Here is a 26,656-nt window from a genome sequence, read left to right on the forward strand (position 1 = left end):
TATATACATCACTCATTTAATTCAAACCAAATAAGTTAAAATATAAGCTTTTAAAAATATAATAATAATTTAGCTTCTTCTGGTGTATTAATTCATCGCTCTCTATACTCTTATTCTATACAACTTTTTTAAAATTAATTTAATAATATTTTAAAACTATTATTTTATTCTTAGATTATACAATGCCTAATTACTACTATTGCTTTATATCTAAACAAGAGTACTTTTATTATTTAATTTCAAAAATATCATTAATTTCTAATACAAATTCACTATTTTTTATTAATATAATATTACATTAAATATAATTATTACTCATTATATTAATATTCAACTAAATAATAGAATAATTTATACTGATATTAACTTTTTTTCCTCTAGTATTAAAAATTAAAAATACTTTATTTTTGAATTAGTAATATTCCACCGGTGAACAGGGCAAGTGAACGGCCTTAATTTCTTTAAATGGTATCGTGAGGGCTAGAATTCCTTGCTGGCAGTCAATCTGGGTTTGATTCGATCATGCCTTCGGATAAGCATCTAACGTATGCTCATCATAGTTTAATTGTTGGTTGGAAGTCAACTTAGAAAGGCAACCAACTTCCTGCATTCTCGCGACTCACTATCAAAAAACTAATACAGACGACTTTCTATTTCGATTCGCTCCACTGACATCGCTTTCCTTCTCCCCTCCCTTCCCAAAGCTTAATCTTCCTTTCACCTTCCAAGATCGAATCTACAGGTCATCCTTCTTCCCCATCCATGGCGAGAGCTCTGCTTTCCTCCATCGTAACATTGGGCGCGAAGCTGGTGGCCGCCATCCAAATCTCTGGATCCGTGGAAGATGACCTGAATTGGACGGTGAGCACCCTGAAGGGAATCCAGGCGACGCTTCTGGACGCGGAGGAGAGGGAAATCAGGGAAGAATCCGTCAAGCTGTGGCTTAAGGAGCTCAGGGAAGTCGCTTACGCCGCCGAGGACGTTCTTGATGACTACCACTACGAAGTAATGCGGACCAAAGCGGAGGCAAGAACAGCCGCTGTAGTCTATCCAAGCAAGAGGAAGCGAAGATTTGGTGAGGTCTGTGTAGATCTGGAGGCCCTCCATTTGCGAGAGGAAGAAGCGCAAGTAACAGACTTTGTGACAAAGGATTCTCTTCGCAAGAGGAAGATAGTGCAAGTAGGCAGCTCATCTCCAAGCCATTCTCTTCCGGTCAGAGCTCTGGTTCCGGAAGGCATGGCGGAAAAGGTTAGAGCGATCAGAAGCAGATTCGATGAGATAAATAAAGATCGGGAAAAGCTCCGGTTGCGAGAGGAAGATGGAAAGAGGCGCCCTCATGCTGCAAGATATCCTCCGCCAACTGGCCATTTTGTTGATAAATCCAGTGTTTTCGGTAGAACGAAGGAAAAGGAGGAGGTAATCGAATTATTACTCTCTGATCATGATGAGCCAAGTAGTGTTTCTGTGATTGCTATTGTTGGTAAAGGGGGATTGGGAAAAACCACGCTCGCTAAACTCGTATACAACGATCCGAGGGTATGCCAAAGTTTTGATCGGACCGGATGGGTAAGCGTCTCCGAGGATTTTGATGTTAGGCGGCTAACAAAGGCGACGATCGAGTCTGTTTCCCAAGGGAGTTGTCCTCTCACAGAACTGAGCGCATTGCAGGGGAATCTTATGGACCTAGTTAGGGGGGAGAAGGTACTGCTTGTTCTTGATGATGTGTGGAATGAGCAGCATAGCGACTGGGAATTACTGCAGGCTCCTCTGTTGTGCGCAAAAATGGTAAAAATCCTTGTGACTACGAGGAACGATGGGGTTGCCGTTGTCATGCAGACATTGTCCCCTTATCGACTTGGCTACTTACCTGAGGGTCAATGCTGGGCTTTGTTTCAGCATTATGCATTTGGCGGCATGGATTGCGTTGAGCGATCAAACTTGGTGAAAATAGGAAAAGAAATTGTGAGCAAGTGTGGTGGCCTACCGCTGGCTGTGAAGTCACTTGCAAGCCTTTTGAGATTCGAGGTGGATGAAGATTGTTGGATTGAGATCTTAGAAAGTGAAGAATGGCAATCAGACGTCGACAATGAGACTTTTGTAGCCCTTCGTATTAGCTATCAACGTATGCCGTCATATCTGAAGCCCTGCTTCCGATTCTGCTCCATGTTCCCTAAGAATTATCAGCTGTCAAAGACAGAGCTGACTCGACTATGGATTGCCCAAGGTTACGTACAGTCTAACAGTAGAAAAACAATGGAAGAGATTGGTACTGAATATGTTGATGAACTAATGAGGAGGTCATTTATTGACCATCTTTTTGACCGATCTACTTTATATGGGGAGGAGGACAGCACATATGAAATGCATGATTTGATTCATGAGTTAGGACGATTGATGTCTGAAAGAGAACATTTTGCGATGATCGATGGTAAGATGTCTGATCCTCCAGCTGAAGTTCATCACTTATTCGTGAAAAATAATGTGGAAACAGTGTTATCAGGAAATCTTATGGATCTTCGAACACTTATATTGACGACTGATGATGACAAAATCTGGCATCTAGGTGATCTCGCAAAAATTCAGTGTTTAAGGGCTTTGGAGTTGACTGTACAGTTTATAAAGCTACCAGAGTCAATAGGCAATTTGAAGCACCTACGATATCTTTTCCTTTATCACTCTGAGTGGAAAAGGCTACCTCCATCAATATGCCTTCTTTACAATCTGCAGATATTGGTTCTTGCATATTGCAGTCTTGTTGATCTACCAGAAGGAATAGGAAACCTAAATAACCTACAACACCTTATAATTGCCTTCTCCAAAATTGAAAGGCTACCTGAATCTATTCGTCTGCTTAGCAACTTACAGAAATTGATTATCAGATACTCTGATTTACACGAATTACCAGAAGGACTTGGAAACCTTGTTGACCTACGGTACCTAGCAGTGTGTTGCTGTCAGATTGAAGTATTGCCTGAGTCAGTTTGTCAGCTTAACAGCTTGCACACCCTAATACTAACTGGCTGCAAAAGGCTTAGAGAGTTGCCCAGTTGTATAGGAGAACTTGGGAATCTACAAAATCTGAATATCTTAGGATCTGGAGTCCGAGACATGCCACTTTGGATACACAAACTTGTGGCTCTTCAGATTCTGGAGGCTTCTTTTGAAGTGAGAAGAGATAGTAGTCATGGTGCACTAGGATTGCTAAGGGACTTGGATAATCTAAAAGGAAGTGTATGCATCTCAGGTTTGGAGAACATGGTAGACTCAGAAGATGCTAAGAATGCCAACCTCAAAAGTAAATGGAACATAAATGAGTTGACACTAAGCTGGCCGACCGCATTTACTAGATACTTCGAAGAAACAAGTAGATATCTTCAATTTAAACTAGAAGTCAGCAAGGATGGTGGTGCAGACAGATTGGTTGGTACGGAGATGGATGGTCTAATGTTAGAGTGCCTTCAACCTCACCCCAGCCTCAAAAGACTTAACATTCTCGGTTATCGTGGCAACTTATTTCCCAGATGGATGGGGGACCCTTCCTCCTGCACATCAATTGAATCAGTCCTTATAGAAAGCTGTCAACATCTTAGGTCTCTTCCCTTTTGTAATCTCCATTCTGTCAGTAGCTTGACTATAGTTGGGTGTCACGAACTCCAGTTCTTACCACAGGAATGTCTGCCATCCAAGCTTCAAATTTTACACATTCAGGATTGTCTGCAGCTGAAATTGCTGACTGGTTTGCAGAATCTTATGTCACTCAATTGTCTTAACATACATAAATGTGCTGAACTCCAAATCTCACCAAATGAAACATTGCCACCCAAGCTCAAGATAAAACATGTTAAGATTATTGAATGCCCCAGGCTGACAGATTGGTGCCAACTACAGAGTATTAAGGTATGCTACATGTTAAAAGTTAAAACCTATTGATTATTTGAGGACTTACGGAACTCTCTCTCTCTCTCTCTTTGACTATGTTGCCGGTATCAAGATATTCAGCTATTTTTCTTCACTCAAATATATTGTACTAAAGTTATCTACCTTGGACTTCGATGTCATGCATGATCTAATATGAGACTAATTTGTCTTTTCTGTGCAGTACTATAGTTCTGAAGAGGAGATTGGTTACAGCCTGGAAAGTGATGAAGATGGGAGTGCAGATGCAACTGAAACAGATAGCAATGAGGTAACAAGTTTGCTTTGGCAGAGTGGTTCTTGCTTCAGAAAAAAAATATCTGACAGTATTTGCTTGCAAAAAAAAAAATCAGTTTGTTACTCCTGAATTGAACATACTATACCTAGATCATCCAGCTGAGATTGTCTATATCATGCTCGGTGCATTATATTCATGCTTACTTCTCTGTTTACATGTCTGAAAAGTGTAAAGTTTACAAAAAATCTCATTGGCAAGGTAATAGTGGAAGAGAAAGTTATGAATAATGCGATTCTGAAATCATCTAATTCAATTATTATTTTTCATGAAATTAGGCAATACAATATCCCAACTCAGGTTCTTGTTAGGGCCTTTCTTTATTTCTTGTAATTCATCTTGAGTAACCTCTGGTTGATCATGTAACCTTTCGTAACGTGGTCTTTATTGTTGATACTCCAATGATGTATCACTTTTATGGTCTATGCCGGACACCAGCCATCTAAATAAGATCACAAGCTAAATATATTTTACCATCTTGTACTTATGTCTAAAATCACTTTACTATTTCAAAAGTCGCAAACTAGTCCCTATGATTAAAATAAGACCGTTAGTTTTTTTTTATCAAATTTAATTAAGCATTATCAAAATGATCAAAATTTCTTTGTCTTCTTTGTTAGACAAAACACCTAAGTTTTTAAGATAATATCGTTAAATGACCAATATAGCCATAGCGCTCAGTTAAATTTGACAGAAAATTTAACGGTCTTGCATTAATTATAACTACAGGTTCAGATTTGAGACTTTTTGAAGTACAGAAGCTGTAAAATAATTTTGAGTACAAATACAGGGTGAGATATCTAACCCTAAGATCTTTAGCCTATTGATACGATAGGGAAAAACATGCACTGCAGGTGGGCTCATCATCTTGTGTCAAGATCCTAATTAAGCACTCAATTTATCTCAATGAATTTCCAATTAATCATGTTACTCATCCATGAAACTCCAATCTTTACTTACAAGATTCCTAGGGTCCTAGTGAATATTTAAGAACTTAGAGAATTATCTCTCAGTGGCTAATTGCCCATCCAAAATGTTCAGCCACTTTGCTCCACTTAAATCAGATAGATTGTATTAATGGTCTACCTGAGGCTTCTTGATGCCGGATAAATATGGGAGACTAATTTGCCTTTTCTCTTGTGCAGCTTTCCTTTGGCAACTATTCCTCTGAAGGGGACAGCAAAGAGGAGATTGGTTGCAGCTTGCAAGGTGATGAAGATGGAAATACAGATGTAAATCAAATGGGAAGTGAAGAGGTAATCAATCTGCTTGCTACAGTATATCATCTAGCTACTTTTGTTTATGCCATGCTCAGAAATTAGAACAATCCATGCATGCTTACTTTTTGTCGTGCCAAAATAAGGTGTGAGCTGATGAAACATTATGAAGGAAGCTAATAGATGAGAAGATCATGAACAATGCTCATTCTGGAAACATCTAATTGACATTTATCAGTTAAGTTTATGTGAGAAACCTGAACAGATTCTTATTAAGATCCTAGCTTTTCCCCCTGTGTTTATCTGAAAATATTAAGTCTTCATTTTAGATAATCTCCAGTGAAGGAAATTCCTTGAAATTAGGTGCCACTTATTCAGAGCCATTATTTTCTGGTAAAATTAGGTTGCAAGGGCCTAAGGGATCCTTGCTCTTGGGCATCTTGTCAGAAAGAATTTGAGAAGTGAATAGTTTTGGCTTTTTATTAATTATTATGCCAAACCAATATATATAGTGTTGGTACATAAGTCTAGAAAGATAAAAATTAGTTACAGATAATCTCCACCAGGATAGCACCGTAGAAAGATAGGATTAGTTACAACTATCCCCTCCTTCTTTATAGCAAAATTAACCATAAGCTGGTGTTAGAGATAATATCTCAGTCCGATGGTTGCTAACAGCTCCCCTCAAGCTCAAGGGGGTTTCAACAACCATGAGCTTGCTTCTCAAAAATAAAAATCTGACCAAAGACAAGCCTTTAGTAAAGATATCAGCGATTTGATCTTTTGTTGAGATGTAATAAGTTTGAATCACCTTAGTAAGAACTTTCTCTCGAATAAAGTGATAATCTACTTCAATGCATTTTGTTCTTGCATGAAATACCAGATTTGAAGCTAGAGCAAGAGCACTCACATTGTCACACCAGATAATGGGAATGGCAGGAAGAGGTACATGTAGCTCTTTAAACAACATACGCAGCCAATAAAGCTCAGCAGTAGCAATAGCCATAGATCTATACTCTGTCTCTGTGCTAGATCTAAAAACAACTGATTGTTTCTTTGCTTGCCAAGAAATTAGACAAGAGCCAAGAAATACACCATATCCACTAGTGGACCGACGATCAATAGGGTCTCCCGCCCAATAAGAATCATAATAAGCATTAAGACTAAGATTGCTTTTTGTGTAATGTAAACCAAAATCAATAGTACCTTTTAGGTAACGCAAAACACGCTTCGCGGCAACAAAGCGAACTGTGGTTGATGAGTGGAAAAACTGGCACAACTGTTTAATAGAGAAAGATATTTCTGGTCGTGTGAGTGTGCAATATTAAAGGGCCCCAACAATATGACGATATAATGTAGGATCCTTAGGCGGATCGCCATCTGTTTGTGAGAATTTCTTTCCAGATGTGCATGGTGCAGCATATGGTTTTGCACTATCCATGCTAACACGCTGTACGAGATCGACGATGTACTTCAATTGGTTCAAATAAAGACCATTAGAGTCTCTATAAACATAAATTCTAAGAAAATATGATAAACTCCAAGGTCTCTGATAGCAAACTCCGCTTTTAATTTATCAATCAAGTTATTTATAGCTCCCAAGGAATTCCCAATTACAATGATATTGTCCACGTAGATCAAGATAAAAATGTGAACCTGTGAACTTTGAAACATAAAGAGAGAGTTTTCAAGTAAAGAGCCAGTAAAGTTCATGTCCAATAAAGCTTGCGATAGACGATTAAACCAAGCACGTGGTGCTTGCTTTAGTCCATATAATGACTTCTGTAATTTGCAAACATAGTTTGGATGTTCTTGATCTATAAAGCCCTGTGGTTGCTCCATGTAAATTTCTTCGTCAAGGTAACCATGCAAGAATGCATTAGAAATGTCCAATTGCTTCAAATGCCAATTAAATTGAGTTGCAAGAGCTAAAAGCAAGCATACTGTAGCAGGTTTTATAACAGGACTGAAGGTCTCCGTGTAGTCTACACCATCAATTTGATCAAAGCCTTTGGCAACTAGGCAAGCTTTATATCTCTCAATAGATCCATCGGCCTTCTGTTTCAGCTTGTATACCCATTTGTTGCGGACAATTTTTCGATTAACTGGCCTGGGGCAAAGAGACCAAGTACCATTTGCAAGCAAAGCATCAAATTCTATCCCTATAGCAGCATGCCAATTAGGATCCTGAACAGTCTTAGAATAACATGTAGGTTCTGATGGTAATGTACTCACATGTAAGGCTTTAAGTGGATGTTTGGTAGCAGCAAACATTTTAAAATCAGAGAAAGACTTTGGTCTGGAAGAACCAGTTCTAGACCTTGTTTGCATTGGGTGTGTAGAAGGATTGGTGGTCATTTCGGTGCTAGATGGAGATGTGAGTTGGGAAAGATTAGTTTGCTCTGGGTTGATTGATGCTGACGATGTTGATGGTGAACTGGGAGTATGGGCCATATTTGAAGGAGATGACAGTGGAGTTGGTGACATAGGAGTAGGGGCAGTACTGGATAATGGTGAGAGATCATGTGTGCTGGATGTTGTGATAGAAGAAGGCAATAAAGGATTAGGTAATTGATTATAGGTGAAATAGGTGGTGAAGGCAAAAATATACCTGATGCATGAGTCCGATCACCAAAGGAGGATTGTGAGCTAGTTGTATCTATTGCAGGAAAAGTATTCTCATCAAACACCACATGCCTTGAGACATATACTCGATTGGAAGTTAGATCAAGACAATGATAACCTTTTTGATTAGAACCATAACCTAAGAAAATACATCGTTTACTGTGAAATTCAAGCTTATGCTTGTTATAAGGCCGTAAAAGTGGAAAAGAAGCACACCCAAAAACACGAAATTTGGAGTAATCAGGTTTAACATGAAAAGATTTAGTATAGGGATTAGAAAATTGCAGAACTTTCATGGGTAGATGATTTATTAGGTACGTTGCTGTGTTAAAAGCATCGACCCAATATTGAGAAGGCAAGCCTGATTGTGCAAGTAATGTTAAACTAGTTTCGACAAGGTGACGATGTTTTTGTTCAGCAATACCATTTTGTTCGGAGGTATGTGGACAAGTTAATCGATGAAAAATACTATTGTCAGATAAATTTTTTGTAAATATAGTTGATGTATATTCACCACCACCATCTGTTTGTAGTGTCTTAATTTTGCAAGCCAATATATTTTCAATTAAAGTCTTAAACTTAGTAAAGCAGATGAACACCTCAGATTTTTGTTTTAAAGGAAAAATCCATGAATAACAAGAAAAATCATCGACATATATAACATAGTATTTAAAACCTCCAATAGATTCTAACTATTCAGTTCATCTCAAGCAACCTCCATATCATGCATTCATAAAACCAAGCCTCAGTTCCTTGTGAGAGATCAGATTAGCAATTACCCAACGCAAACAGAGTGGTTCTATCAACAAAAGATCGAGTATACTTCAACTTAACATACAGATTTTCTAGTGATTATTCGGGGACTTTTGAGAAGTATCTTCAATGATTGAACTGCCAATCCAGTATACTCAGCCACTTTGCTCCACTTCAATCCATATTTTTTAAAGGTCATCTACTTGAGACTTTGTTATGTCATGCATTCTTCTGCAGTTATACGACTCTAGTCTTGAGGGAGACAGTGAAGATGGGACTGATTAGCGTTCAGAAGGCAACGAAGATACAAATGCAGCAGGAGATGAAACTGTCAATTAAGAGGTAACCTATCAGTTTGCTACAATCCACCCTGCTTATTTTAATTGTATATGAAAATCAACTACCTTTTCGATCCCTCTTGACAGAGTGGTGCTATCAAACACTATACTAATATTAAGGTGAACTTCATTGAAACAAACAACATCAGTAGTTGTTTGTTCAAGTACTCAGGTGACTGACTATCTCACCATTGTAATTAACACGCAGTCACTTTGCTCCACTTCAATCAAATAGATTATATTAAAGGTCAGCTACCTGATACTTAATACCATTCATTAACTAAATTTTTCTCTTATAATATCATTCATTAACCCAATTTGTCTGTTACCTTTTAACATTCTTTGACAACTTAATCCTACAGATGGAAGTGAAGTGCCTGATTGCAATTCAGAGATAGTGATGAACATTGAAAACGAAACAACAAAAGAAAAAGAGAACAAAAAGGTAAACAAGCTGATTGCTGCAGTGCTTATTGCTTCGAAACCCTTTTTTTTTTTTTAATATCCCACAAGGGACAACCATCCACAGTTTTCCTCCTAAAGTCCAACGATTATTCTTATCGTCAGCTAGGAGGATGTTTATATCATAGAACAATCTGTGAATTCTTCTTTGTTTCTTTCTTTCTTTTAATGACAAAATAAGGTAGTTCACAAAGGTTTGTGTTTTACATGGAAGATAATGTTAGAGAAGACGATAAAGCAGTGTTATTTCTGAGAATATCTAATTCTTAGCGATTGTTTATTCATGGAGTTAGTTTATACCATTATATGAGATCCCTGCTAAGAATATTGGCAGATCACATTTGATTTCCTCTGATTCATCTCAAGTAACCTCTGATGATTATGTAAACCTTTCAAAAAACCAAGTCTTCACTTTAGATACTCTGCAATTATGATAAGTCTTAAAATTCACAATTATTTCATACCATGCATTATTTACTTACACTACTACAAATATTCCTTCTTTTTTTCAGCATTTCTAAGTCAAGCACAGAATTTCCTTAAAACATGCTCAAGTGGCACACTAACCTGCGGAGAGAAGTTTGACCTAACAGCTCCTAAAAGAGAAGGTATTAGAAAGAAACTAGCCCATTCCTTTTAAATGTACATGTTTGTGATCGTAACATTGCTTATTTCTTTCTCTAGAAACGACTGCAACATTCTCAATGACAATCATACCAATCAGAACAATAACAAGAACAAGTAATTTACTAAAAATCCGTTATATCCCTTCGTTTCTACCTTCTGCTTCCGTACATTAATCAACCTGACACAAGCACAGAGTCCAGTGTCCGTGGTCACATAGACAAAACACCAGGCAAATATTTCGACGAACACAACGAGGACACCCCCAAAGAGAAGAGGAGAAAAGAAGAGAATAAACTACCATGTTTCCATTCTAAATACTTCCAGTAGCCATTAAACACCATGTCCTGGCAGGTGGAACCTACTTCCTGGGTGGATCATACTATGGTAGCTAGTCTTATATTATGATGGTGTTACTCCAATTATCATATCTTAAGAAGAGCTCATCTTCCATACTGTCTAATTAATTTTTTTAGGATAGGAACACTGAAAACTTAAGTATTATAATAACCGGTTGAACAGATGATTATTTATTTCTAAATTATAAATTTTTAATTTTAAAAAATAGTTATTTTTGGCATGTATGTCTTTCTAAAAATATCTTATTTGTATATATACTCTTGTAAAGTTTATATTTACATGTATACCCTTCTAAAATATCTTATTTGCATATATATTATTCTAAAATTGATAATTGATTGCATACCTTTCTAAAAATCTCTTATTTATATGTTATATATATCCTTCTAAGTCGGTAATTATTTAACGAGTTTTCTTTTGCATTTAGACCTTCAAAAAAAAATTATCTACCCATATATCCTTTTAAATTTTATATTTAACTTCATTTTTGTTCTCCCTTGTAACCAGATGCATTTCTCAAATGTGAACAATCTTCTTTTAATATCACTATTCATTAAAATTGTATGCTTGCACTGAGCCTAATTTGGTTAGTACCGGTTCACTCATGGAATTTTTAGAATAAACCTCTTTATTTTGGTGTATTAACTAAAAAATAACTTACTTTATTAGGTATAATAATAAATTATTCACTCTCATCTTATTCTATACAATTTTTAAAAAATAATTTAATAACTATAATTACTATTTTATCATATATTAGATAATATTTAATTACATATCATCTGAACTACAGTTGAGATTCTTTGTCTCCACTATCTCTTTTTTTAGATATCAATAATCTAAGCAATAATTTAATGTTTCTCTCTCCTCTATCTCTTCTTTTAAATATTGGTTGTCTCACTTACAGTTAAAATTCTATTTTTTTTGGACTAGTAGATTCTGTAAAAAAAATATTTAAGCTCGCACACTTTTTTCATATATATATATAATTGTCAAAATAAATGATCAACTCGGGCTTGACTCGAATATACATGAGTCGAGCCTGAGCTAAATTTGAGGCTCAAAGTTTAAATTTGAATTCATTAATTTTTAGAATAATTCTCTAAATTACTACTATTTTCCACATTTACTTTATAAATTCTTCTATTTTTATTATTATTCACATCATACTATATAAATATTTATCATCCAGCAACTACAATTTGTTTTAAAATTCCTCAAAAATACTATATTGTTGATTTTCATAAGAGTCAATAATATATATATATATATATGTATGTAAAATAATGTTAATAAATTTGAATAGGTTTTTTAAGATTAAGGTAAAAATAATGGAAAAGTAGATTTTAAAGCCAAATAAAAAGTATTTTAATTTTTTTTTCAAAAATAAAGAAAGAATAGAGATTCCTTCAGTTATTATTAAGATAAAATTAGTTTACGATATCTTTGAGACATTAAAAGTAATATGCACAGGGTTAAATGGTAAAAATATAAATGATATCTAAGATGAAATAAATAAATAGCATTCCCCATATGAGCTTCTAAGTGGAGGAGGACCACAGAGAAAGGAATCAATGCAACGCTTCTCGTAGACAACTCCTCTTTAATAAAGAAAAGAATAAATAAAGCAACACGAATGGTTCAGTAGACAGTGCGAATGTGCGTGGACATCTCTGGACTGAGACATATCATCCTCTCCATCCACAATGGTCCGATTCAGTCTTTATCGGACATCGACTAAGCTATAGATAATTCTTTTTAACTAAAAAAAAAAATACTCCTCTGACCTTATCTCTCATGTTTGTGCTGATTGATTCTTAAATTTAGGAGTAAGTCTGAAATATGATTGTATTTGGGATATTTGTTATCCTCCCATTTTACCCTAATTTTTAGAAATTGTTTGTTTTATTTAGAAGAATAGAATAAAATCTTTCATTATACTTAATTAATGAGATTTTAACTTTTATAATTAAGAATAGTAATAATAACAGGGGCGGGAACGACATCTCAGGGTTGTTGAAATAGTTTATGTCGTTTTTCCATATGATAGAATACCGAGGAAATATAATAAATACTAAAGAAGGAAAAGGTCAAAGTATCTCATTTCCACCAGTTTATAGTTGAAAGTCAACTTAGAATGGCAAACTTCCAAAAAATCGTGGTCCACAACATATAATGCAGAGTTGCAGACCACTTTCACGTAAGATTGGATTCGATTCACTTCACTGACATCTCTTTCTTTCTCCCCTTCCCAAAGCTAATCTTCCTTTCACCTAACAAGTTCGAATCTCCCACTCGTCCTTCTTCCCCTTCCATGGCGAGAGCTCTGCTTTCCTCCATCGTAACCTTGGGGGCGAAGTTGGTGGCTGCGATCCAAAGCTCCGGATCCGTGGAGGATGACTTGAATTGGACAATGAGCACCCTGAAGGGAATCCAAGCGACGCTTCTCGACGCAGAGGAGAGGGAAATCAGGGAAGAATCCGTCAAGCTGTGGCTTAAGGAGCTCAGGGAAGTTGCTTACGCCGCTGAGGACGTTCTTGATGACTACCACTACGAAGTAATGCGGGCCAAAGCGGAGGCAAGAACCGCCGCTGTGGCCTATCCAAGCAAGAGGAAGCGAAGATTTGGCGAGGTCTGTGTAGATCTGGAGGCCCTCCATTTGCGAGAGGAAGAAGCGCAAGTAACAGACGTTGTGGCAAAGGATTCTCTTCGCAAGAGGAAGATAGTGCAAGTAGGCTGCTCGTCTCCAAGCCATTCTCTTCCGGTCAGAGCTCTGGTTCCGGAGGGCATGGCGGAAAAGGTTAGAGCGATCAGAAGCAGATTCGATGAGGTAAACAAAGATCGGGAAAAGCTCCGGTTGCGAGAGGAAGATGGAAAGAGGCGCCCTCATGCTGCAAGGAATCCTCCGCCAACTGGCTATTTTGTCGATAAATCCAGTGTTTTCGGTAGGACGGAAGAAAAGGAGGAGGTAATCGAATTATTACTCTCTGATCATGATGAGCCAAGTAGTGTTTCTGTGATTGCTATTGTTGGTAAAGGGGGATTGGGAAAAACCACGCTCGCTAAACTCGTATACAACGATCCGAGGGTATGCCAAAGTTTTGATCGGACCGGATGGGTAAGCGTCTCCGAGGATTTTGATGTTAGGCGGCTAACAAAGGCGACGATCGAGTCTGTTTCCCAAGGGAGTTGTCCTCTCACAGAACTGAGCGCATTGCAGGGGAATCTTATGGACCTAGTTAGGGGGGAGAAGGTACTGCTTGTTCTTGATGATGTGTGGAATGAGCAGCATAGCGACTGGGAATTACTGCAGGCTCCTCTGTTGTGCGCAAAAATGGTAAAAATCCTTGTGACTACGAGGAACGATGGGGTTGCCGTTGTCATGCAGACATTGTCCCCTTATCGACTTGGCTACTTACCTGAGGGTCAATGCTGGGCTTTGTTTCAGCATTATGCATTTGGCGGCATGGATTGCGTTGAGCGATCAAACTTGGTGAAAATAGGAAAAGAAATTGTGAGCAAGTGTGGTGGCCTACCGCTGGCTGTGAAGTCACTTGCAAGCCTTTTGAGATTCGAGGTGGATGAAGATTGTTGGAGTGAGATCTTAGAAAGTGAAGAATGGCAATCAGACGTCGACAATGAGACTTTTGTAGCCCTTCGTATTAGCTATCAACGTATGCCGTCGTATCTGAAGCCCTGCTTCCGATTCTGCTCCATGTTCCCTAAGAACTATCAGCTGTCAAAAATACAGTTGATTCACCTATGGATTGCCCAAGGTTACATACAGTCTAACAGTAGAAAAACAACGGAAGAGATTGGTACTGAATATGTTGATGAATTAATGAGGAGGTCATTTATTGATCATCCTTTTGACCAATCTACTATATATGGAGAGGCCGACAACGTATATGAGATGCACGATTTGATTCATGATTTAGGAGGATTGATGTCTGACAAAGAACATTTTGCGATGGTCGATGGTGGGATGTCTGATCTTCCAAATGAAGTTCGTCATTTATTCATGAAAAGTAATGTGGAAACAGTATTATCTACAGATCTTCGGACACTTATATTGGCAACTGATTATAAAAAACTCTGGCATCTAGGTGATCTTGCAAAAGCTCAGTGCTTAAGGGCTTTAGAGTTGAATTTACATTCTAAAAGCCTACCAGATTCAATAGGCAATTTGAAGCACCTGCGACATGTTCTCCTTGCTAACTCTGACATGAAAAGTCTACCTCAATCAATATGCCTCCTTTACAATCTGCAGATATTGGCTCTTGCACATTGGAGACAACTTGAAGATTTACCAGAAAGAATAGGAAACTTAAGTAACCTACAATACCTTAAAATCGCCACCAGTAGAATTGGAAGTCTACCTGAATCTATTTGTCTGCTTAACAACTTACAGAAATTGATTATCAGAAAATCTAATTTACATGAATTACCAGAAGGACTTGGAAACCTTGTTGATCTACGGTACCTAGCAGTGTGTCGCTGTCAGATTGAAGTATTGCCTGAGTCAGTTTGCCAGCTTAACAGCTTGCATACACTGATACTTACTGGCTGCAAAAGGCTCAGAGAGTTGCCCAGTTGTATAGGGAAACTTGGGAATCTACGAAATCTAAATATCTTAGAATCTGGAGTGCAATACATACCACTTTGGATCCACAAACTTGTGGCTCTTCAGATTCTGGAGGCTTCTCTTGAAGTGAGAAGAGATATTAGTCATGGCGCGGTAGGATTGCTAAGGGATTTGGTTAATCTAAAAGGAAGTGTATGCATCTCAGGTTTGGAGAACATGGTAGAATCAGAAGATGCCAAGAATGCCAACCTCAAAAGTAAATGTAGTATAAGCGAGTTGACACTAAGCTGGCCGACCGCATTTAGTAAATACTTCAAAAAGAACAGAGAATGTCTAGTCCATTTCAAACTAGAAGTCAGAAAGGATGGTGATGCAGATAGATTGGTTGGTAAGGAGATGGATGGTCCAATGTTACAGTGCCTTCAACCTCACCCGAGCCTCAAACAACTCAATATTCTCGGTTTTCGTGGCAGTTCATTTCCGAGATGGATGGGTGACCCTTCCTCCTTTACATCACTTGAATCCGTCATTATAGAAAGCTGTCAATATCTTAAGTCTCTTCCCTTCTGTAATCTCCATTCTATCAGTAGCTTGAGTATAGTTGGGTGTCATGAACTCCAGCTCTTACCACAGGAATGTCTGCCATCCAAGCTTCGACTTTTATGCATTCAGGACTGTCTGCAACTGAAATTGCTGAGTGGTTTGCAGAATCTTATGGCACTCAATCGTCTTGACATATATAAGTGTCCTGAACTCCAAATTTCACCAAACGAAATGATACCACCCAAGCTCAAGATAGAATGTGTTAAGATTGTTGAATGCGTCAGGCTGACAGATTGGTGGCAGGAACAGAAAATTAAGGTATGTTCCATCTTAACATATAAGGCATATTGATTAATTGAGGACTTACAGAACTATCTCTCTCTGACTATATTGCCAATCCAAGATATTCAGCTATTTTTCTTCACTCAAAAATGTTGCACTAAAGTCATCTACCTAAGACTTTTATATCATGCATGACCTAATATGAGATACTTTGTCTGTTCTGTGCAGTACTCTAGTTCTTAAGAGGAGATTGGTTACGGCCTGGAAAGTGATGTTGTGCGAGTGCAGATGCAACTGAAATTGATGGCAATGTGGTAACAAATTTGCTTTGGCAGAGTGGCTCTTGCTTCAGAAAACAATATCTGACATTATTTGCCTGTGGAAAACAATCAGTTTGTGCCTCCTAAATTCAACAAACTATACTTATATCATCCAGCTGAGGTTGTCTATGTCATAATCGATGCAATATATTCATGCTTACTTCTCTGTTTACATTGTCTATGCAAAAGGTGTAAGTTTACGAAAGAATGCATCAGCAAGGTACTAGTGGAAGACAAAGTTATGAATAATCTCAATTATGAAATCATCTAATTCACATTATCATTTTTCACGGAGTTAGATGATATGATATCACCAGTCCAATTCTTGTTAGGACCTTCCTCTGTTTCCTGTGATTCATCTGAGTAACCTCTGGTTGAACATGCAAACTTTCATAACATGGCCTTTATTGTTGATACTCCAGTGGCGAATCACTGTTGTTGCCCATGCAGGACACCAGCCATCTAAGGATAGGGAAATACATGCACTGCAGGTGGACTCATTTTGTGTCAAGATCCTATTTAAGCACTCAATTTATCTCAATGAATTTCCAATTAATCACATTACTCATCCATGAAATCAAGTCTCCAGTTTCCCAATGTTGACAAAGCGGTGCTAGCAAAAAAAAGAATTGAGCTATGCTCCATCTTAAATTACAAGACTCTTAGGGTCCTAGTGAATATTTAGGAACTTCAGAGAATTATCTCTCAGTGACTAGTGGCCCATCCAAAATGTTCAGCCACTTTGCTCCACTTAAATCAGATAGATTTTATTAATGATCTACCTGAGGCTTCTTCATGCAGGATAAATATGGGAGACTAATTTGTCTATTCTATTGTGCAGCTTTCCTTTGCCAACTGTTCCTCTGAAGGGGACAGTGAAGTGGAGACTGGTTGCAGCTTGGAAGGTTATGAAGATGGAAATACAGATGCAAATCAAATGGGAAGTGAAGAGGTAATTAATCTGCTTGCTGCAGTATATTATCTAGCCACTTTTGTTTATGCCATGCTCAGAAATTAGAACAATCCATGCATGCTTACTATTTATCGTGCCAAAATAAGGTGTGAGCTGATGAAACATTACGACGGAAACTAATAGATGAGAAGATCATAAACGATGCTCATTCTGGAAACATCTAGTTGACATTTATCATTTAAGTTTATGTGAGAAACCTGAACAGGTTCTTATTAAGATACTAGCCTTTTCCCGTGGGTTTATCAGAAAATAGAAGTCTTCATTTTAGATAATCTCCAGTGAAGGAACTTCCTGAAAATCAGGTGCCACTTATTCCGAGCCATCATTTTCTGGTAAAATTAGGTTGTAAGGGACTAAGGGATCCTTGCTCTTGGGCATCTTGTCAATATTCTAACTAACTATTAAGTTCATCTCAACCAACCCCCATATCATGCATTCATAAAAGTATAAAACCAAGTCTCAGTTCCTTGTGAGGTCAGATTAGCACCAAAGCAAACAGAGTGGTTCTATCAACAAAAGATCTAGTATGCTTTACCTTAACATACAGATTTTCTAGTGATTTTTCGGGGACTTTAAACTTTAGAGAACTATCTTCAATTATTGAACTGCCAATCCAGTATACTCAGCCACTTTGTTCCACTTCAATCCATGGACTTTTTTAAAGGTCATCTACTTGAGACTTTCTTATGTCATATATTCTTCTGCAGTTATACAACTCTAGTCTTGAGGGGGACAGTGAAGAGGGGACTGATTAGTGTTCAGAAGGCGACGAAGATGGAAATGCAGCAGCAGATGAAACAGTCCATTAAGAGATAACCTATCAATTTGCTACAGTCCACCCTGCTTATTTTAATTGTACATGAAAATCAACTTCCTTTTCAGTCCCTCTTGACAGAGTAGTGCCAGCAAACACTATACTGATATTGAGGTAAAGTTTTAAAACAAACATCACTAGTTGTTTATTCAAGTACTCAGGTGATTATCTCACCAGGGTAATTAACGCGCAGTCACTTTGCTCCGCTTCAATCAAATAGATTGTATTAAAGGTCAGCTACCTGACACTTAATACCATTCATTAACTCAATTTGTCTCTTATAATTTCATTCATTAACTAATTTGTCTGTTACCTTTAAACATTCGTTTGACAACTGTAATCCTGAAGATGGAAGTGATGAAGTGCCTGATTGCAATTCAGAGATAGTAATGAACATTGAAATAAAGCAACAAACAAAAGGGAGAACGAAGAGGTAACCAAGCTGATTGCTGCTGTGCTTATTGCTTCAAAACCCTGTATATGATTTAATACCGCCACAAGGGACAACCATCCTCAGTTTTCCTCCTAAAGTTCAACGATTATTCTTATCATCAGCTGAGTGGATGGTTTATGTCATAGAACAATCTGTGATTTCTTTTTTCTTTTAATGCCAAAATAAGGTTGTTCACAAAGGTTTGTGTTTTACGTAGAAGATAATGTTATTAGAAGAAGATAAAGCAGTGATGGTTCTGAGAATATCTAAATCTTAGCAATTATTTATTCATTGATTTAGTTTATATCATTATATGAGAACCCTGCTAAGTATCTTTGCAGATCATACTTGACTTCCTCTGATTCATCTCAAGTTTCTGACTGATTATATAAACCTTTCTTAAAACCGAGTCTTCACTTTAGATACTCTGCAATTGTGAGTCTTATTCACAATTATTCCATAGCCATTAAACACCATGCCCTGCAGGTGGAACCTATTTCCTGGGTGGATCATCATACTATGGCAGCTAGTCTTACTCCAATTATCATATATTAAGAAGAGCTCTTCTCCGTGCACTTTATATCTGTCTATTTTTCTAAGATAAAAGAGAGATCTAGTTATTAATATACTTAAGGGTATAATATGAACATTGAAAAATGCTATAATAATCGAAAAATGAGATAAACTATTCCAACAACCCTGAAATGTCGTTCCCGCCTCTGCTGTTATTACTAATCTTAAGTATAAAAGTTAAAATCTCATTAATTAAGTATAATAAAAGATTTTATTCTTTTAAATAAAACAAACCATTTCATTGAACTAATTGTCACGGTTATAAGAAGCTTTGATCGACGGCTAAAAATTAGGGTAAAATAGGAGGATAACAATCATCCCAAATATAATCATATCTCAGACTTACTCCTAAATTTAAGAGTCAATCAGCATGAACATGAGAGATAAGGTGAGATGATATTTTTTTTTATAGTAAAATAATGTTTTATTTATAGTTAAGTCAATGTCCGACAAAGACTGGATTGGACCATTGAGGATGTTGGAGAGGATGAATCTGTCTCAATACAGGCATGTTGCATGGATTCCTTTCTAGTGGTCCTCCTCCACTTAATCTCATATAGGGAATGGTATTTATTTATTTTATATTAGAGATCATTCACACTTTTATCATTTAACTCTATCCATATTACTTTTAATGTCTCAAAAATATTTTAAGTTAATTTTACTCATAATAATAACTGACAGAATAGAGATTCTTTCTTAAAATTAAAACACCTTTTATTTGAAAAAACTTATTCAAAGGTATTAACATTATTTTACATATATATATCATTGACCGTTATAAAAATCAACAACATAGTATTTTCGATGCATTTGAAATAAAATGGAGATGTTGGATGATAAATATTTGTATAGTAAAATGTTAAAACTAAGACAATTAATGCAGGAGGTACAGGAGTCAACTAATGGCCACAGTCCAGCCAGCTTATTACTGTAAAAAATAATCAACGGGTGAAATTATTGTAAAAATTAATGAATTCAAGTTTAAATTTTGAGCCTGAAATTTGGCTCATGCTCGACTCATGTATATTCAAATAAGATATTTTTAGAAGGATATATATACAACAACAAAAAAAAACTTATAAATAAGTAATCACAATAGCAGCCGGTATTTGGTGTGGACCGGTTTGGTCCTGCTCTCTTTCGATGTCAGCTTGGCCTAGCTCGGACTGGGTTTTGTTGGTTTGCATTAAGCTCGACTCCTTCTCGCTGGTTTCTTAAGTGTATTGTTGCAGGTAGTAGTATTACTGGTGTTGGATGCCATGCCATGCCCTCCCTCACCCTCGGATATTTTGTGAAAGTTTTTATTTTTATTTTGTTGTCTAGCCCCTTGCTACTGGGTCATATAGCTTGTTCATCTTCCTTCTTATGAGGCCTTTGCTCTTATGAATCCTTAGTAGCTAGCTGTATTTCTTTTATTATCCGTTACTGCTGTTGGGCTTAATATTTACTTTACTTATATTATATAAACTATGTTTGAGGCTTGGGTTAATGAACCATTTTTTATACTCATTTGTATATTAGTCTATAATTATAATCCTTGATAAAATGTCCCTTCGTTGAATTCAATATGCCCATTTATGTGTCAAATCTAGCGTTGCAGTCTCGTAATGTTTTTAAAGAAAAATAAGTAAATGTTTAAGATCCTAGAATTGCTTATTCCTCACTATGAAAACTAACTGGCTGCAAAATTCTCAACGACAACAACATGCACTGCAAATGATAGAATATACCAATACTAAAGAACGAAAAAGTCAAATTCCCTCTCCTTGAAAGTCAACTTAGCAAGGCAAACTTCCAAACAACGTATAATTAATGCAGACTACTTTCACGCAAGATTGGATTCAATTCGCTTCATTGACATCCCTTTCCTGGTCCCCTTCTCAAAGCTTATCTTCTTTCAAGTTTTCACCTTCCAAGTTCGAATCTCCCACTCATCCTTCTTCCCCTTCTATGGCGAGAGCTCTGCTTTCCTCCATCGTAACTTTGGGCGCGAAGTTGGTGGCCGCGATCCAAAGCTCCGGATCCGTGGAGGATGACCTGAATTGGACGATGAACACCCTGAAGGGAATCCAAGCGACGCTTCTCGACGCAGAGGAGAGGGAAATCAGGGAAGAATCCGTCAAGCTGTGGCTTAAGGAGCTCAGGGAAGTTGCTTACGCCGCTGAGGACGTTCTTGATGACTACCACTACGAAGTAATGCGGGCCAAAGCGGAGGCAAGAACCGCCGCTGTGGCCTATCCAAGCAAGAGGAAGCGAAGATTTGGCGAGGTCTGTGTAGATCTGGAGGCCCTCCATTTGCGAGAGGAAGAAGCGCAAGTAACAGACGTTGTGACAAAGGATTCTCTTCGCAAGAGGAAGATAGTGCAAGTAGGCTGCTCGTCTCCAAGCCATTCTCTTCCGGTCAGAGCTCTGGTTCCGGAAGGCATGGCGGAAAAGGTTAGAGCGATCAGAAGCAGATTCGATGAGATAAATAAAGATCGGGAAAAGCTCCGGTTGCGAGAGGAAGATGGAAAGAGGCGCCCTCATGCTGCAAGGTATCCTCCGCCAACTGGCTTTTTTGTCGATAAATCCAGTGTTTTCGGTAGGACGGAAGAAAAAGAGGAGGTAATCGAATTATTACTCTCCGATCATGATAAGGCAAGTAGTGTTTCTGTGATTGCTATTGTTGGCAAAGGGGGACTGGGAAAAACCACGCTCGCTAAACTCGTATACAATGATCCGAGGGTATGCCGAAGCTTTGATCAAACCGGATGGGTAAGCGTCTCTGAGGATTTTGATGTCAGGCGACTCACAAAGGCGATGATCGAGTATATTTCCCGAGGGAGTTGTCCTCTCACAGAACTGAGCGCATTGCAGGGGAATCTTATGGACCTAGTTAGGGGGGAGAAGGTACTGCTTGTTCTTGATGATGTGTGGAATGAGCAGCATAGCGACTGGGAATTACTGCAGGCTCCTCTGTTGTGCGCAAAAATGGTAAAAATCCTTGTGACTACGAGGAACGATGGGGTTGCCGTTGTCATGCAGACATTGTCCCCTTATCGACTTGGCTACTTACCTGAGGGTCAATGCTGGGCTTTGTTTCAGCATTATGCATTTGGCGGCATGGATTGCGTTGAGCGATCAAACTTGGAGAAAATAGGAAAAGAAATTGTGAGCAAGTGTGGTGGCCTACCGCTGGCTGTGAAGTCACTTGCAAGCCTTTTGAGATTCGAGGTGGATGAAGATTGTTGGAGTGAGATCTTAGAAAGTGAAGAATGGCAATCAGACGTCGACAATGAGACTTTTGTAGCCCTTCGTATTAGCTATCAACGTATGCCGTCGTATCTGAAGCCCTGCTTCCGATTCTGCTCCATGTTCCCTAAGAATTATATGCTGTCAAAGACAGAGCTGACTCGACTATGGATTGCCCAAGGTTACGTACAGTCTAACAGTAGAAAAACAATGGAAGAGATTGGTACTGAATATGTTGATGAATTAATGAGGAGGTCATTTATTGACCATCTTTTTGACCGATCTACTTTATGTGGGGAGGAGGACAGCACATATGAGATGCACGATTTGATTCATGAGTTAGGACGATTGATGTCTGGAAAAGAACATTTTGCGATGGTCGATGGTGAGATGTCTGACCTTCCAGATGAAGTTCATCATTTATTCGTGAAAAATAATGTGGAAACAATGTTATCAGGAAATCTTACAGATCTTCGAACACTTATATTGACAACTGATGATGACAAAATCTGGCATCTAGGTGGCCTTGCAAAAGCTCAGTGCTTAAGGGCTTTGGGTTTGCGTGTACATTTTATAAAGTTACCAGATTCAATAGACAATTTGAAGCATTTGCGATGTCTTTTCATTTATAGCTCTGACATGAAAAGTCTACCTCAATCAATATGCCTCCTTTACAATCTGCAGATATTGGTTCTTGCATATTGGAGGCAACTTGAAGATTTACCAGAAAGAATAGGAAACTTAAGTAACCTACAATACCTTAAAATCGCCTCCTGCAGAATTGGAAGGTTACCTGAATCTATTTGTCTGCTTAGCAACTTACAGAAATTGATTATCAGAAAATCTAATTTACATGAATTACCAGAAGGACTTGGAAACCTTGTTGATCTACGGTACCTAGCAGTGTGTCGCTGTCAGATTGAAGTATTGCCTGAGTCAGTTTGCCAGCTTAACAGCTTGCATACGCTGATACTTACTGGCTGCAAAAGGCTCAGAGAGTTGCCCAGTTGTGTAGGGAAACTTGGGAATCTACGAAATCTAAATATCTTAGGATCTGGAGTCCGAGACATGCCACTTTGGATACACAAACTTTTGGCTCTTCAGATTCTGGAGGCTTCTTTTGAAGTGAGAAGAGATAGTAGTCATGGTGCACTAGGATTGCTAAGGGACTTGGATAATCTAAAAGGAATTGTATGCATCTCAGGTTTGGAGAACATGGTAGACTCAGAAGATGCTAAGAATGCCAACCTCAAAAGTAAATGGAGCATAAATGAGTTGACACTAAGCTGGCCGACAGCGTTTACTAGATACTTCGTAGAAACAAATAGATATCTTCAATTTACACTAGAAGTCAGTAAGGATGGTGGTGCAGACAGATTGGTTGGTACGGAGATGGATGGTCTAATGTTAGAGTGCCTTCAACCTCACCCCAGCCTCAAAAGACTTAATATTCTCGGTTATCGTGGCAGCTTATTTCCGAGATGGATGTGTGACCCTTCCTCCTGCACATCACTTGAATCAGTCATTATAGAAAGCTGTCAATATCTTAGGTCTCTTCCCTTTTGTAATCTTCATTCTATCAGTAGCTTGAGTATAGTTGGGTGTCACGAACTCCATCTCTTACCACAGGAATGTCTGCCATCCAAGCTTCAACTTTTATGCATTCAGGACTGTCTGCAACTGAAATTGCTGAGTGGTTTGCAGAATCTTATGTCACTCAATCGTCTCAACATATATAAGTGTCCTGAACTCCAAATTTCACCAAACGAAACGTTACCACCCAAGCTCAAGATAGAATGTGTAAAGATTGTTGAATGCATCAGGCTGACAGATTGGTGGCTGGAACAGAAAATTAAGGTATGTTCCATCTTAACATATAAGACATATTGATTAATTGAGGACTTACAGAACTATCTCTCTCTGACTATATTGCCAATCCAAGATATTCAGCTATTTTTCTTCACTCAAAAATGTTGCACTAAAGTCATCTACCTAAGACTTTTATATCATGCATGACCTAATATGAGATACTTTGTCTGTTCTGTGCAGTACTCTAGTTCTTAAGAGGAGATTGGTTACGGCCTGGAAAGTGATGTTGTGCGAGTGCAGATGCAACTGAAATTGATGGCAATGTGGTAACAAATTTGCTTTGGCAGAGTGGCTCTTGCTTCAGAAAACAATATCTGACATTATTTGCCTGTGGAAAACAATCAGTTTGTGCCTCCTAAATACAACAAACTATACTTATATCATCCAGCTGAGGTTGTCTATGTCATAATCGATGCAATATATTCATGCTTACTTCTCTGTTTACATTGTCTATGCAAAAGGTGTAAGTTTACGAAAGAATGCATCAGCAAGGTACTAGTGGAAGACAAAGTTATGAATAATCTCTATTATGAAATCATCTAATTCACATTATCATTTTTCACGGAGTTAGATGATATGATATCACCAGTCCAATTCTTGTTAGGACCTTCCTCTGTTTCCTGTGATTCATCTGAGTAACCTCTGGTTGAACATGCAAACTTTCATAACATGGCCTTTATCGTTGATACTCCAGTGGCGAATCACTGTTGTTGTCCATGCCGGACACCAGCCATCTAAATAACATCTCTAAGACTATTGATAGGATGGGGAAAAACATGCACTGCTGGTGGATTCATTTTGTGTCAAGATCCTATTTAAGCACTCAATTTAACTCAATGAATTTCCAATTAATCACATTACTCATCCATGAAATCAAGTCTATAGTTTCCCAATGTTGACAAAGTGGTGCCAACAACAAAAAGAAAAAGAGCTATGCTCGTCTTAACTTACAAGACTCCTAGTGTCCTACTGAATATTTAGGGACTTCAGAGAATTATCTCTCAGTGACTAGTTGCCCATCCAAAATGTTCAGCCACTTTGCTCCACTTAAATCAGATAGATTGAGTAATGATCTACCTGAGGTTTCTGCGTGCACGATTAATATGGGAGACTAATTTGTCTATTCTCTTGTGCGGCTTTCCTTTGGCTACTATTCCTCTGAAGGGGACAGCGAAGAGGAGACTGGGTGCAGCTTGGAAGGCGATGAAGATGGAAATACAGATGCAAATCAAATGGGAAGTGAAGAGGTAATCAATCTGCTTGCTACAGTATATCATCCAGCTACTTTTGTTTATGCCATGCTCAGAAATTAGAACAATCCATGCATGCTTACTCTTTATCGTGCCAAAATAAGGTGTGAGCTGATGAAACATTATGAAGGAAGCTAATAGATGAGAAGATCATAAACAATGCTCATTCTGGAAACATCTAATTGAAATTTATCAGTTAAGTTTATGTGAGAAACCTGAACAGATTCTTATTGAGATCCTAGCTTTTTCCCCTGGGTTTATCAGAAAATAGAAGTCTTCATTTTAGATAATCTCGAGTGAAGGAACTTCCTTAAAATTAGGTGCCACTTATTCAGTGCCATTATTTTCTGGTAAAATTAGGTTGTAAGGGACTAAAGGATCCTTGCTCTTGGGCATCTTCAAGATTCTAACTAACTATTCAGTTCATTTCAAGCAACCTCCATATCATGCATTCATAAAAGTATAAAACCAAGTCTCAGTTCCTTGTGAGATCAGATTAGCACCAAAGCAAACAGAGTGGTTCTATCAACAAAAGATCGAGTATGCTTCACCTTAACATACATATTTTTTAGTGATTTTTCGGGGACTTTAGACTTTAGAGAACTATCTTCAATTATTGAACTGCCAATCCAGTATACTCAGTCACTTTGCTCCACTTCAATCCATAGACTTTTTTAAAGGTCATCTACTTGAGACTTTCTTATGTCATATATTCTTCTGCAACTCTAGTCTTGAGGGGACAGTGAAGAAGGGACTGATTAGCGTTCAGAAGGCGATGAAGATGGAAATGCAGCAGCAGCATGGTTATTAAGAGATAGCCTATCAGTTTGCAGCAATCCACCCTGCTTATTTTAATTACATGAAAATCAACTTCCTTTTCAGTCGCTCTTGACAGAGTAGTGCCAGCAAACACTATACTGATATTGAGGTAAAGTTCATTAAAACAAACATCGCTAGTTGTTTATTCAAGTACTCAGGTGATTATCTCACCAGGGTAATTAACGCGCAGTCACTTTGCTCCACTTCAATCAAATAGATTATATTAAAGGTCAGCTACCTGACACATAAGATCATTCATTAACTAAATTTGTCTCTTATAATTTCATTTATTAACTAATTTGTCTGTTACTTTTTAACATTCTTTTGACAACTGTAATCCTGAAGATGGAAGTGATGAAGTATCTGATTGCA

General features: G+C 37.8%; 2 protein-coding genes across 14 annotated transcripts; both read left to right on the forward strand.

The window, feature by feature from the left end:
- Positions 1–606: 606 nt before the first annotated feature.
- On the forward strand, positions 607–18,750 carry LOC140798631 (putative disease resistance protein RGA3). 13 transcript variants are annotated; one of them, XM_073152571.1, is made up of 11 exons: positions 607–3,897; positions 4,100–4,186; positions 5,356–5,466; positions 9,043–9,147; positions 9,231–9,390; positions 9,506–9,588; positions 10,118–10,213; positions 17,161–17,271; positions 18,000–18,220; positions 18,284–18,338; positions 18,455–18,745. In XM_073152571.1, exons 1-4 carry the CDS (start codon positions 763–765, stop codon positions 9,088–9,090), a joined length of 3,381 nt encoding a protein of 1,126 aa, XP_073008672.1. In that variant the 5' UTR covers positions 607–762; the 3' UTR covers positions 9,091–9,147; positions 9,231–9,390; positions 9,506–9,588; positions 10,118–10,213; positions 17,161–17,271; positions 18,000–18,220; positions 18,284–18,338; positions 18,455–18,745. The 13 variants fall into 13 exon arrangements, with proteins under 13 accessions (XP_073008672.1, XP_073008673.1, XP_073008674.1 ...); XM_073152572.1 differs by having other exon boundaries at positions 18,300–18,338; XM_073152573.1 differs by lacking the exons at positions 17,161–17,271; positions 18,000–18,220; positions 18,284–18,338; positions 18,455–18,745 and adding exons at positions 10,290–10,346; positions 10,426–10,685.
- A 2,208-nt stretch (positions 18,751–20,958) lies between these two features.
- LOC140798633 (putative disease resistance protein RGA3) lies at positions 20,959–24,598 on the forward strand. The gene is made up of 2 exons (XM_073152584.1): positions 20,959–24,203; positions 24,396–24,598. Exons 1-2 carry the CDS (start codon positions 21,066–21,068, stop codon positions 24,408–24,410), a joined length of 3,153 nt encoding a protein of 1,050 aa, XP_073008685.1. The 5' UTR covers positions 20,959–21,065; the 3' UTR covers positions 24,411–24,598.
- The last annotated feature ends 2,058 nt before the right edge of the window (positions 24,599–26,656 follow it).

This window comes from Typha latifolia, chromosome 12 (genome assembly GCF_019914945.1).
Source record: "Typha latifolia isolate L0001 chromosome 12, TyphaL0001v2, whole genome shotgun sequence".
Lineage (NCBI taxonomy): Eukaryota > Viridiplantae > Streptophyta > Magnoliopsida > Poales > Typhaceae > Typha > Typha latifolia.

Excerpts from the sequence above, each read along its gene's own strand:
- LOC140798633 (XM_073152584.1), top strand. The coding sequence starts at position 21,066 with ATGGCGAGAGCTCTGCTTTCCTCCATCGTAACTTTGGGCGCGAAGTTG.
- LOC140798631 (XM_073152571.1), top strand. The coding sequence starts at position 763 with ATGGCGAGAGCTCTGCTTTCCTCCATCGTAACATTGGGCGCGAAGCTG. Across the intron at positions 4,187-5,355 it reads CTGAAACAGATAGCAATGAG|CTTTCCTTTGGCAACTATTC; the intron begins GTAACAAGTTTG and ends TCTCTTGTGCAG. Across the intron at positions 5,467-9,042 it reads ATCAAATGGGAAGTGAAGAG|TTATACGACTCTAGTCTTGA; the intron begins GTAATCAATCTG and ends ATTCTTCTGCAG.